This window comes from Pleuronectes platessa, chromosome 11, assembly GCF_947347685.1.
Source record: "Pleuronectes platessa chromosome 11, fPlePla1.1, whole genome shotgun sequence".
Taxonomy (NCBI): domain Eukaryota; kingdom Metazoa; phylum Chordata; class Actinopteri; order Pleuronectiformes; family Pleuronectidae; genus Pleuronectes; species Pleuronectes platessa.
Genome location: NC_070636.1, coordinates 10,902,152 through 10,916,257, shown reverse-complemented (window position 1 = coordinate 10,916,257; position 14,106 = coordinate 10,902,152). Strand labels below are relative to the sequence as shown.

At 41.1% G+C, this 14,106-nt stretch overlaps 1 protein-coding gene across 1 annotated transcript; it reads left to right on the top strand.

Annotated features, from left to right (window-relative positions):
- The first annotated feature begins 8,192 nt into the window (after nt 1–8,192).
- Nucleotides 8,193–12,005, top strand: LOC128451092 (peptidase M20 domain-containing protein 2-like). The gene is given in 10 exon segments (XM_053434861.1): nt 8,193–8,273; nt 9,498–9,568; nt 9,570–9,695; nt 9,697–9,758; nt 10,130–10,305; nt 10,649–10,714; nt 10,716–10,770; nt 11,580–11,635; nt 11,638–11,689; nt 11,866–12,005. Coding segments are annotated over 10 exon segments (885 nt in total).
- Nucleotides 12,006–14,106: the final 2,101 nt, after the last annotated feature.

Sequence of the window (14,106 nt, the reverse complement as noted above, 5' to 3'; positions counted from 1 at the left end):
ATCAACTCATAACGTGTTGTATGACTCATGTCGTCTGTTCAGGTTCTCTGATTTTCTTTTTAGGCCATAACTGGTCTGACTCAGTTTTGTGTTCACGCAGGTCCGACCCTCGTCGGTCTGTCTCAGATGCAAGAGGTCAGAGGTCACGGCCGCCTGGGTCAGGAGTTCATTGTTAAATTCCGATTGATTAATGATGTGTCACCCAACAACACCTGTTCCCACAATGAAATCAGCATATTATCCGTTGATCATCTCCATTTCAGAAACACCGAAGGAGACGCGGATGTGTGTGTTTGCGAGCGTGTGTGGTGTGTGGATGTGTGTGTGTGTGTGTGTGGCGTCAGAGAAGGTGTTTCAACTATCTCTTTGATTTATGAGCTCTGGGATTTTGGGACAAACTATTAAATATGATATTATTAAAGCTGACAGGGTTTGTCAGATCATTAGAAAATGGAATTCTTGAATTCACGTCGTGAACGCATTAGCAACGATCCGTTTTTCATCTCATCTTTGAGGTGCGATTGTTTAACCCAGCCATCTGGTTCCGGGTTAGCGAGATAACATCGGCATCATAATGTGAAATGTTCATAACGACAAAGGAAAAATCATTCTTATCTGCAAAAACTTCTGAAACTTCTCAGACATAATTTATTTGTGTCTATGAGTCTGTCAAGCGACCAGTGCCAACACAAACAGTGTTTGTATTTGTATCAAAACTTCATTCTATTGATTCCCGGAGAGATGTTTTGTTTTTGTGGCAGCAAATACACAAACCTCGATGCAGCCTGTCAGGTGCTGACTCCAACGAGGAGCACACCGATCCTTCTATCTGAAGAAATAGCCACGGCGCTATTCAGAGGAGATAAACACAGGGGAGCTGGAGACGGAGTGGCAGGAGCCTGAATGTCTGATTTGAACAGAACATTGAAAGCATCTCTGTTTTGTCCTGCTTGTCTCTCCTTTGTGTCTGCAGTTTGCACAACCTTGAGGCTGAAAGGGAACAAGACAAAGAAGATAAAAAAAACAAGACAGCCTCCTCAAAATGCAAAACCGAAGGAAATTGTCTGAAAAACAAGAGAGAAAAACAAAAAAACTCGGCAATCTTCAGTCCACAGCACAAACAACATGATTTCTTCTGTTCTGCATAATGTTATAGAGGTGCCAGCTTTAGATGAGCGAGGCAGACGTGAGCTCAGCTGTGGACTGAAAAGAAGCCAAACTACGTGCACAACAAAGAACAAAGACACAAACATAATTCAGTTCAACCAAAAGAGGTGTGATCTCGGTCAGGACCAAACTGAACCCTGGTCCAGTTCATTTTCAATGTTGACACGCTTAGACTTTTGGACCAATTGCAGGAAGCACTCAAAAGTAGAGGAAGAAATAGAAATGGCCCACAGGATTGCTTGCAGTCTCCTATGATGTAATGTTTGAATGACCAGGACGGCCATTTGGTAAATTTGAACTAGTGTTGGGTACAACGCCTGAAGTTTGTGAAGCTGGTGGTGGTGATACCGTCATGATATTACAATGGCAAAGAAATAAACAGTTCATTTATTTTCTCCATTCAAATGAGAGGACGACTACCTCCTGAATCGTCAACATCAGACACACGCCCCTCTACAAACCAACAAATAAGAGGATGACAGGATGTACAAAAGTCTTCATAATGTGAAACCAAAACTATTTGGATTAAATGCAAGACTTGGTTTGAACTTTCAGGTGTGAAAACATAATAACAAGGAACAATCTGCATAGATTTCCGCGATTATGTGGAAGATAATCGAGCCAAAGCCCGACATCACGACCGCATGATGACATGATTCTGAGATGTTTTACCGAAAAATTCATTTTGTAACCGAGCTGTTAGGATGCTTTTGTCAGGATAAACAGTGATTACCCAAAAGCAGGAAACATTTTTCACAATAGGCTCCATTTCTGACACCGCTGCTAACTCCCATTTTAATCAGGTTGTGAGAAGCGTCCTGTGGTGACTTACTGCGTCTGTCTCCACATCCTCTATGACGACTGTCTGATTGTTCCAAGCTCAGTCTATTATATGAATCACTTCATGTGCATGTAAATGGATCTGCATTAATTAACAGCATCGCGAAGCATGTAAAACAATTATAATACTGACAAATTATCCATAATTATTCTGTAGGGATTAAAATCTTTATTCAGGTATTTACGGCTTTTCTGTGGTTGGAGCCTTTATACAGAGCATTTAGGGACATTCGATTAAGGTAGGATACTTATAGCATGTTTGTGAATAGAAAACAGTGATGTGGAGTGTATACTATTATGGTGTAACAGCCAGTGGAATAATAATTAGATCTACAGTATTTCTCAGTTGAAACATCGTATCAGTCAGACACATCAGGCTGTGTAATCTCCGTCAAACGTGAGATGAAAACGGGATTAGCTTCTGGTGATGGAAGCTTGTGCAAAATCTAATTAGACAGAAGCAATTTCAGGAGTACACATTTTCACACTCTACTGACGTGTTTGTGTGCGTGTGTGTGTGTGTGTGTGTGCGTGTGTGTTTTGATGGAGTAGAGAATGAAAGTGAAACCCATCTCAAATATCAATCCTGTGCTTGCCAGTGTGTCAAGGTTATCAGTTACACATGAAACACATCTATTGGAATAATTGGACATTTTGGAAAATATAACATTCCGATATAATATTTATAAATTTTTTATCAACAAATCGGGTTCACAGAACAGCTACTAAAAATATTAAGATTAAGAATAGTATTCCTTTATTATATGTAGGATACACCCAGTGGACGTGTGGAAACTATTAACACCCTACAAGTGTCAGAGGAGTGTTCGTTAACCACGCAACAGGGCGGCCATCAAAGACACAACAACTGCCAACTCTGCCAGTTTGTTGGAGTATAAATTTAGTTTTTGGTTCTTTCGTCCTGGAAGCTAAAGTTTTATTTATGCACAACAGGTCGCGAGAGTCTGAAGGGAATATTAAGTATGTTCATTATTCAGGGGCAGCTATGAATCTGAGAGAGCCGTGACAATCACATTAGCCGATAAACACAGAGAATGACGAAGACGCCCACGAGTTCCCATGGGAGGGCCTCCAATTAACACTTGAGCTTTCTCCTGACATGTCGGCTGGTTCGAGATGGAGCGTCACATAGAGAGAGAGGAGAGAGAGAGAGAGAGAGAGAGAGAGAGAGAGAGAGAGAGAGAGAGAGAGAGAGAGAGAGAGAGAGAGAAGGCGTATCACAGAGGGAAATGCATTATTTATTAGCTGTGATATGTATGAACTGTATGATCACAAAATGCACACACCCATGACACTGAATTGAATTCTTTTTTGAAAGGTTAACAGATGGCCTGGTCAGCCTTAGAGAAATGTTTTCAGTAAATGTTGTCACATACGTTCACGCTCCCCTGAAGAGGATTTGTACGATCTTCATTGATGACTATTGATGAAATGAAAGCTTCTCTTTATTACCTCTGCCAGGTCGGTAATGTTTTCATTGCCGCTTGTTTGTAATCAAAAACCTCTGTGGAGGTATGGTGAGGTATATGACCCAACCAAGAATCCATTATATTCACAGCGAACGGGTGAATCCAATAATTTTTCCTTTCACTTTCTTCAACATGGCGTGATAGGGTTGGCATTTTGAACACATTAGCTCAAAGTAATGAGTGAAGTTTTTAGTCTTTCTCTCCATCTAAACAAACACAGGCATTCACCATGAAACTATTTATAATACTCTAATCTTAGTTATGTGACGAATTAAGTGTTTGAGGCTCTTCTTTATCTTTAACTTTTCTAATCCAGGTGCAGCTTCTCACACATTGTCAGGTCTACCTGTGGGCAGCTCTATTCTGACGCAGCACTTTCCCCCCCTGCTCCCCTGAAGTGTTGAGCAGACCGTGAAACACTGATCCTCGCTTGATCTCTGTTCTCCCTGCAGACCGTTGGCCGGCCGGTAGCTCGGCATCATCGCAGTCTATGTATTATTTAAGCGGTAACTGCTTCTTAATCATCAAAGCTGGAGGGTTGGGGTTACAGACAAGAGAGGGAGGTGTTCTCTTCCCTCCTCTGGAGCGGAAAACTGGAATTAATCCTGCCTCTCAGGATGAGGACTGTGAAGACTGCAAATCAAGCTGGCAGAGTACCACGTGTAAATGCAATACCTGTGGGTCGTATAAAAAGCACAATGGGTAACTGTCCTTGGGCTGTGCAATGCGGTTTTCACTTTAAACCTTCACCAACTGATTTAAAATGAATTTATTCTGCAAGAAATGTCATGCACGTGATGTATTGAGCTTTTCTACTCTCACACCGGAGCTCCTGTTGTTATCGGAAACAGATTAATCTGTTGGGATCGGGAAAAGAGCATCCAGCACATCAACTCAGGAAGGCAACATTTTCAAATCTGCACTTTGCACACGCCCCGCTGATGGTGGCTCGTCTGTGGTCCGAGGGAACGACTCGTGCTCCCACTGTTCAGCACACTGCCCACAAAGGGCTGATGTTATAGGGGCAGACAGCAGCCTTTTCAGTGCTGTCAAACAAAGAAAGGGCACCGCAGCAGCAGGGCTTCCTGTGAACCACTGAGTGCAGCTGGGTGGACTTCTTGGGAGGACAGAAGAGAGAACGCAGCTCAGCCTGAAGACGCTGGAATTGTGTTCTGTTCAAACACAAATCTAGATTTTTGTTAGACAATTGTTTTCGCTCGGAAGTCATCGCTTCGATGTTTTGCAGATGTACGGCACTTAAACATCACTTTTCCCATATCTTCCATTTTAAGTGTGCTCTCTACTTTTTACACAGCAGTTATTATCAAATGTTTTGACATTAATGTAACATTGATTTTATCTGTGCAAACACTATACTGATAAAAAAAACCTTCCTATTACCTTAAGAAAATTACAATGTTTCAAGGTCCAGCTCTTCAGAAGGTTCAGATTCATACAGATGGAGACTGCATGTGGATTTTTCAGTCCGCTGCTTGGCTGTTCAAGGTGATACTGAGGTACTCTGTCTAGGAGAAAAAGCAATAAGTTAAATTACGTAAAATTCAATACATTTTGTAGATTCAATTAAATACACTTATTTGGTAGATAAAATAATGTAAAAACTAAAAGCTCTTAGAAGAATATCACTGTCTTTTAACATCCTCTTATGTGTCACCTACATGTAAGACACCTCTTTTGGGGTTTCTTTTTCAGTTTTTTGCGTCTCTGGTGTATTAGACACGTCATCAACACACCCACTCACTCACACATGGGTTCACTCATACATTTTTCGAACATTTGACCTGGCTGCAACTCTCCTGAGCAACTGATTTGGACATTTCGGTTCAGTGCATGTCTATTTATATAAAGTAGCTGTTTTATAACATGACATCACCTGCACAAAACCTAACCTCTGAATAGTATTTTTGTTGACTTGCTCCAAAGATTATGATTGAAGCTACATTCAATCATAAACCATCGTGCATCACAAAAACATGAAGAAATGTCGAACAGAGTAGTGCCACCCCTACACCACCACCCGAAGGTGCACGCTGGGTTGATGAATCGAGGTGTTAATGTATTCCATCTTGGAGAACGCAGCGGCACAGTGTGTGCACTGATGTGACATTAATGACAGAAACAGGACTGTCATGTTGCACACTCACACACACACACACACACACATGAATACACACATTCCCGAGGCCCTTGGGGGATATTTTCCAACTACCAAGCATCTTGCTGTGCAATATCGAACGTTGCTGGCTGGATTTCCTGGGGACTCCCATAAGGGTGCGTTTTGTTTGATAGTAATACTGACAGGACAGAGCAAGCGCGAATGACACATTGTCACTTTCCTTCAGTCAACTCGAATCTCATGTTTGAAATCAGGCTCGTCAACAACTTGTCAGGATGAACAATGAACTGGTAGAATCAAGGCTAATATGGAAGCCCACTTGAGACAAAACCTCTGTAAATGAAGAGGAAGGCATAAAACATTCAAAGGCTGGTGGTCGAAAGCAGGTTGTGCTTGTCTATGTCTTTATACACAGTTTATTTCTAGAACAGTTTCAGGCAGCAAATCAATCAATCAGTTTCGGGTCCCCAGTGACATTTTCTCTGATGCTCCCCTCGAGGAGAATACCAGCTTCTAAAAATAAAGAACCACAGATGAATGGTTCCAAAGCTTTGTTTTATTTGTGGGTTAGAGCATATACCACAGGGCCTCAGATAACTTCACCTCCACCAACAAGGTTATGTTTTTGTCTGTGTTTGTTGTTTGTTATGTGGTAGGATTATACAAAACCCACTGACCTGACAGATTAACACAAAACTTGCTGGAAAGATGTGGGTCAGGAAAGACGGTTGAGTGCAGATCTGGATCAGGGCTCGGAACCAGGATTTATTTTTAACATCCCTTAACATTACGAGATTTTCAACATGTTTGTTGATTTCTCAGAGAATGATTCGTGGATCTTGATGATCTTGGTGTGCAATTTGCAGCAGATCCAAATAAAATTCTGGATCTAGTGAATTTAAATGTTGGTTCATAAGAGGACTGTTGGGCCTTGGTGGAGTATGGGCTTTCCTGAGAGCCATTGTACTTGTTCCATCTGTGTCAGGTTTCAATCCATGGTGGGGATTTACATTAAAATTAAATCTGAATTGTTTCAGATTTACACTCTGGGCCGAGAGAGGATCAGTTTTTTTTGTTCAGGTATTAGAGCTTATTTTAAACAAAGACAACCCACAACAAGTAAAAATCCTGCTGACCTTCAAATCTAGGTTGCAGTACAAATGGATCATGTGCTTTATTTAACATTTACCCATATGTCATTGCATCTTGGTCCTCTTTCCTGATGATATGAAAGGATCATTAACTAAGGTAAAGTTGTTGAGACTTTGTGTCCTATAGGTGAAATAGTTTAATTCAATTTAATTCAATTCAACTTTATCGTCCTTCAGTGGAAAGGAACTGAAGTAGGAGCCATTACTGAAGGACAGTGGAGCTGCTTGAAAGCTGCCTTATGTTGCTGAAGGCCACATACATAGATTCCAAACAAAGAAGCCTTCATATATTAAATGGAACAAACTCTTGACTTTTATGTATGAGACTCTGATGAGAAAGTTAACTGCAGTGTAAGTTCATATATTTCTCCATGTTAATAAATGATACATTTTTCCATGTGTTTGCTTGGGAATTGTTTTGTGAAACTGGGAGGACCAGAAATATATTGATCAAATTTTCGATCAATCTTTTAAAAGTCACAATTTCAAGATTTTGGGTCTAAATCTTGCGATATAATGTTTCCTTGAACCTAAACAGATCATATAACAGATTTTTAATAGTCACAGTTGTTGAAGGAACAAGTGAATGATGTCATCGTATCAACAGGGGCTGTCAGATCAGAAAATGTTTTCCATGTGTCGTGCTGGAGATTGTATGGACAAACTGTGTTGTTTCATTTGGAGGACCTGATCAATAAAAGCGCACAAATTATGAGCCACTGAAAAATCGGGCATGTTGTTGATTTAAATCTCACAATTAGAACCTTTATTGATCATGCATAATGTGTTTTTACTGGCAGACGTGGGCTTCCAATACTTTCAGGCTGGGGCAGAGACACAAAGGCATGAATCTGTGGACCACACTCTTGCAGTGGCCACACACACACACACACATACACACACACACACACAAGAAAGCATTATTTGTTGGCCCTTTCATCTCCCATTTCAGACATGCTGTCATCAGGGGCTCATCCATTCTATGTAATTGTCCAGCCAGCCTTCCTTTGGGTGTCCCACATGCATATATCATATCGCGTGCATCACTCCCGCTCTGTGGGATCCCTACTGGCTTAATCTGAAATATCCATGCTGCATGAAATATTAACCTCCTTTTAACGTATATATCCTGTGCTCGGTGTGTCATGGGAGCAGATGGGGCTTTTATTTGTGGCATCACTCAGTGTGCAATGGGTTTGACATTTGGTTTCCTCTCTCCTCTGAAGGCGGAATGATTTTAACAGGAACCTCTCATCTTCAGACTCCATCCGTGTGATGAGCTGCCTCAAATCATCTTCTTGGAATAAACTATTAAGGTCCTCAACCACATTAACACGCGAGGCCCAAAACATGTGTAATCATGTGAACTAATGCACATGCTCGCGAAGCAAATCTCCTGGTAAAACAATGGGGGCGACACATGGGGGCCTCCTTTCCATGTCACTTAATAGATGCACAGTGGAGAGTGTCAGTGGGTCGGCGTCACCGGTGAGGCGTGAAGTAAGCTGACAGACAGGCCATGTCAGGAGGCAGTGGTGGTGTCAGCTTTCTGAGCGCTGTTCAACATGTCTCCTCCTGTGACAGCCGCCCCCAATTAACCCCCAACCCAAATACAGGCAGAAAACACACACACATCCACCTGCTCGCTGTCTCGAACACACACACACACACACACACACACACACACACACACGGGGTGCGTGGCAGCTGTGGCGCTTTGTCTTTATTCATTCAGAACTAATTGACCTTGTTTTTCATGGACAGATCCCAGTTCATCCTGAGTGAGGGAAAGAGTTGTTACCTTGTTGCATGTGAAAAACCATCTGAGTGGCTGAAGGCAATAGAAACTATCCCTATAGACGGTAATGATTTTTTCTATCTAAAGTTATTTTATATTGTTTTTTTTATATTGGTCAAGGTACAAGATGTGAAGCTGCAGAACACTGAATTATTTCCTCTGCAAAAGGAATCAAATCAGAACCATGAGTGAAAGGAGCCATTTACAAGAGTATGTATCTCTGGGTCCCTCTACTGTGGCATTGTAGTTATTCTCATTCATCACAGCATGTCCCAGATTTCTGTAGGAGGCCCATGATTTCATATTATCATCATGTATGCACATTGCTTATCTACAAAAATGAGAGTTGGTTTGTGGGAAGATTATATTTCTGGACTTTAAAAAAAAAAATTGAATGGTATTTTTTTTTTTGTATGTGGTGATTCATTTTGTGTGTGTGTGAGCTTGTTTAAACCTTCCCACAATTAAATCTTCATTCAATGCTTAATTTCCATTCGATAAAAGCCATGTAGTTAAATTATGTATCTGTTGTAGGTGGCTAAGTGTGATGTGAGTATAATCGTGGCCAGCAGATGGCGATCCTCGTCTTGCTTCAGAGATATTACATTTACATACATTAGATACTCAGCCTGGTGTTAGAGAGAGAGAGAGAGAGAGAGAGAGAGAGAGAGAGAGAGAGAGAGAGAGAGAGAGAGAGAGAGAGAGAGAGAGAGAGAAAGAGAGAGACATACACATTTTTGTTTGTATTACAAGAGTGCAAGCTAACATATTATCTGAAACTATGTTCTTATATACCAAGTGCACAATAGCAGTTTTGCAAATTGTGCACTTGGTTGCATGCAAAGCACAGAATTTTGTGAAGTTTTGCGATAAAGCAAAACTCCAATGATTGATTTAAGATCTTCTCTTACCAGATAACTCTTCTGGGAACTCCTGCAGAGGAGAACACAGGAGGAAAGATCGACCTGATAGAGGCAGAGAGCCTATAACTACATATTGCAGACAACCCCTCAACCTATGCTGATGTTGCGCAGGGTGTCAGTGAAGTACCACGGGAAGCCCTCTCATGGTGGTGCATACCCCTGGGGCCGAGTCAATGCCCTGGATGCTGCTGCTGCCCTACAACAACCTCTCCGTGCTCAGGCAGCAGATGAAACCTGAGTGGAGGGTTCACGGCGAGGAGCGGACAAAGCATCAGTAATTCACATTTTCAAGGGTCAGACCATAGAATTGGCATCACTGCGGCCAATTCTTAGGACTGAATGATGGGTGTGCTCCTCCTGAGAGTCATGCTGCTGCATGTAGGTTGAAATTTAGCTGCCCTCTGGGAATCAATAAAATGTTTGATAAAAATAGAAGCTCTGTTGGTGTTAACAGAAACCACAAGGTATCTGTGTGAGGTGATTTTTTACCTACCTTTTCCAAATGTTTCATTACCAATGGAATTCAGAAATAACAATCCACCGTAATATGTGATTGTTCAGACGTATGGATTCATTCATTGTTGCCGCTCCCTTGCTCCTCGTCTGCATTTTCTTGTCTACAGGCATCATCACACACGGAGGAGAGAAGCCCAACATTATCCCTGCCTACACCGGGTTAGAGTTTTGTCTGCGCACTCCGCTGGTGAAGGATCTTCGGGACCTCAAGGCCAAAGCGGAGGCTTGCTTCGGGGGAGCTGCCGTGCCAACTGGTTGCCAAGTAAGCTTACCTAAAAATACAGTCTTCCTCCGGACTGGACTGACAATGTGTCCCTCGTCTGTAGATTAACAGTGAAGCACAGACAAGGGAACAAACAAACACAGTGTCTTGATATAGTGGAGACATACAATGTCGGAGGTGACTCTTCCATTATATAACTTTGCCCTTTTTAACACATTGCTGTAATTATGCTCCGAGTGCTGTGCTACTGTTACATAATTCATTTTTATCTTCAGGCGTTTTTTCTCCCACGACATTTACCGGTTTGCCCCACATTAAAAAACGTACATGACCTCATATGCTGTCAATGTACAATAGGTATATTTTATTGATTAGGATAAACTTGTGTTTCCTTAAAGTGGAGAAAATCTACCCATCCCATGCTTCCTCCAACATTCTGCCTAATGCCACACTGTCAAGCCTGTATGAAAAAAAACGGGGAAGCTTTAGGGATTCACCTTGCAGAGCAGCCACAAAACTTCTCTGGTGAGTAAAAACTTATAAATTATAGCAAAGGAAATCATCATTCGTTTCTTTCCCTGTACAGAAAGTGACTCAGCTATCGAGCCTCCGGAGGATCACTGCAAGAATATTTTTGGGAACTACTTTTATTTGACCTCTCAATACACATTGTGTTATTTCACAATGCGTTTGTGTTACCTTCCAATACTTTTGTTCTTTTATTCTTTGTCTGAAGTACCTGTACGCTGCACTGGATTTGTGTTTCCCTGTCCTCTCACACACATGGTTATTACTTGTTTTCCCAGATTACAGACATGTGCAGTTTAGAAAATCAGCCCAGCCAACGTTACCGTCATAAAGAAATTGGGTCAAAGTTTTTTGTCCGATCCCGGCCTACCATGTCCTGACGGTTCCCGATGGGCTCGGATCAAGTATCCACACAGTAATATGTAGCCCATTTCTGCTCAACTTCTCCCACTGAAAACCCAATAGATCGGCTTATTGAAATTTCTCTGAACTGGGCATGATATCATGCTACTGCAAAACAAGCATGGTTATATAATTAGTGACGCTAAATTTGCACAATCTGATCTGCAAGGACTGTCGAGCAGATGTTTCCACCTATAGCGAAATTACATTGTTGCATAATGGCAACCGGAAACCATTGCCAGGTAACACACAACTATTACAGGGAAACAAAAACATAATCCTCAGAAAGATTCCTGCTGTGACCCCTTGGGGCAGCGAAAACACAGCAGGTTTTTATTGTCTTCTTGTTGTTTACGTGATTAGCACAGAATCATATTCCCAGTGAATATATTATTATCTGGCAGAATCCACGGACTTTGGAGACGTCTCATTCATACTTCCTGGCATCCACCCTTTTTTTCCTCCATCGGTACAGATGCATTTAACCACACAGAGGAACACACCGAAGCAGCAGGTACGGTAGCCAGAGTCTTATCGGGCACAGATGTTGTTTTTTGTAACGAAAGTTGAAATGCATCTCGATCAGACATCTTCACAGCCATCATGTCTTTCCAGGTCACTTAGTTTTCCTGTTTACTTTCTGTTTACTCCGTGCTCTATTTTTTCCTCCTCCTGTTTTTCCTGTGCTAGGAGCTGAGACGGCCCAGTTGTACACCCTGAGGACAGCCAAAGCCCGGGCTACCACAGCTGTGGATGTAGTGTGCTGCCCCGATCGGCTCAGGAAAGTGAGAGAGGACTTCGGCCTGGCCAAACTGAAACAGGAGAAATGATGTGCATCTCCATTAAATACAGCAACTATGAAAATAATGATATGAAAAATAAAAAGGAGTTCAAGGGAGATGGAGACTGCCAATATTTGGTAACATCGACCAACTTCATGTAGGGAGAGAGTGGAATAATGACGTTTTACAGATTAACATTATAATAAATATTCATGATTTAAAAAAATAAGGTGAAGCTATGATTAATGGGAAACAAAATTTAATCCACCATCCTTTCTGCCGTTTAAGGTCCTTTTATAAAGGCACAAATGAATACATAGGTGGATTGCCAACCACTTGCCGATGGATGGGGTGAGCGAAGTTTTTAAGTCCACAAAACACTTTTGAAGTTTCAGGGGTAAACAGTGTTGCAGCCAAATGCAATACAATTGAAGTAGCTGGTGAGGACTTCTTCAAATGTAAAAAAAACAGTTATAGCAAGATTATTGGGTAGACCAGGTTAACAATAGGGGGCCCTAATTGTTGCTCCGGACTAATGCACTCAGCCAATGCAAAGGGCTCCAGGGAATTGCACCCCTGAATATCGTGATCACCAGAGGAATACTTCTTTTCTACTTACTATTCGTAGCACCAGTGTGAGTTTGACGTATTCTTTGTATCATTTCAACTGTTGTATAGATTTAACATGAAATTTGGTTCCATTGCTTGTTCCCGTAGGGATGGAAAGTGATCAGTTGGTTACTAGCAGCATTTGTTTAGTATTTTATGACCTTAAAACCGATCACATTAATGCTAAAAAGCAGATGTTAGGATGCTATCAAACTAAGTTCAGTGATCGTTTAGCTAAAAGCACGGGTGTTAAGTTCAGGAGATGTATGTGTGTACATCGGCACACATGTACGACTCCTGAGGACACCATGACCTGGTTGACTGAGAACCTTCACAGATACACTGTGCCAACAGGCTGCAGACTCTTAGTCTCATTTCTGGATATTTGACTTGGAGTGGTTCCGATTTCTGGGCATGTTTTCAGCAGCACAGATTCACTGGTCACGGATGTGTTGGAAAATCAGGTTAAGGACATCTTTTTGATGTTTGAATCATTTTTCATGTCTCTCCGCTGCAGCGATGCTTTTGTTGTGTTTTTTTATAGGACGATGGTTCACTCAGGCAGAACTGTCTCCACGCCCTTCACGACGTTATTTGGATAAATGAATAAATAAAAGGTGTAGAGAAAAGATACAACAAAGGTGGTCTCAGACTCACTATAGCAGATCACATATGAGCAGTTAATGGTATTACAGAATATGCTGTTAAAAGCTATTTGGGTATGAATGCTCATCAGCAATCAGACTTGTGCCAGAGAGCGAAGAGAAGCCCTGGAGCTGGTAGGAGTCCAATGTCTAATAACTGTGAAAGCCTATCCCCCAGCACTGTTTGAATATAGACGATAAAAAAGCAGGAAAAAGGGATATTTTGGGCATTGAAATACGAGGAGTCCAACCTTCAACTTACACAAACATTGTAGTCAAATGTATGTCTGATTTAGTTTGTGTTTGAATAGGTATTTTCAACCCTGCCTCTGATCTGTTTGCAAGTTGAGGAAGTTTAAAATGCTGTATTGTGTTTCTGTTGTTAAAATAATCAGATGTTCGGAAAACAAAACATTTATTAAACACCTTCCCACATATAACATCTTTCATAAGTTAAATGTATACCTCTTTTTTTGGACATTACATGTGCGTATGACCCACCAAAAGATGTTTTTAAATGTTTAACCAAGTATAAAGTTGTTTTAAGCTGAAAAAATTATGAAACTAGCAACTAACAGGTCACAGTGAACCTCAAAGCCTCACGACACCAAACAGAGGAGATGCGCTTCAGTTTCATAAAAAAAAGAAATATGAGAATTTAAAAAAGAAAGTTGATATAACAATCAATATTATGTGATTTACTAAACATATATTTTTACACTTGTGACTTTAATATTGTTGCGTTTTTTTAACACAAATGCAATGCAGTAATTACCTCAACATCAAAATACTTGCATTAGTACAAAGATCACAAGAGAATGTAACAAAGACTGAATCATACCAACGTGTTGCAGAAGATTTGAACTTTAAGAATAATCGGAATAGGCTTTTAAAGA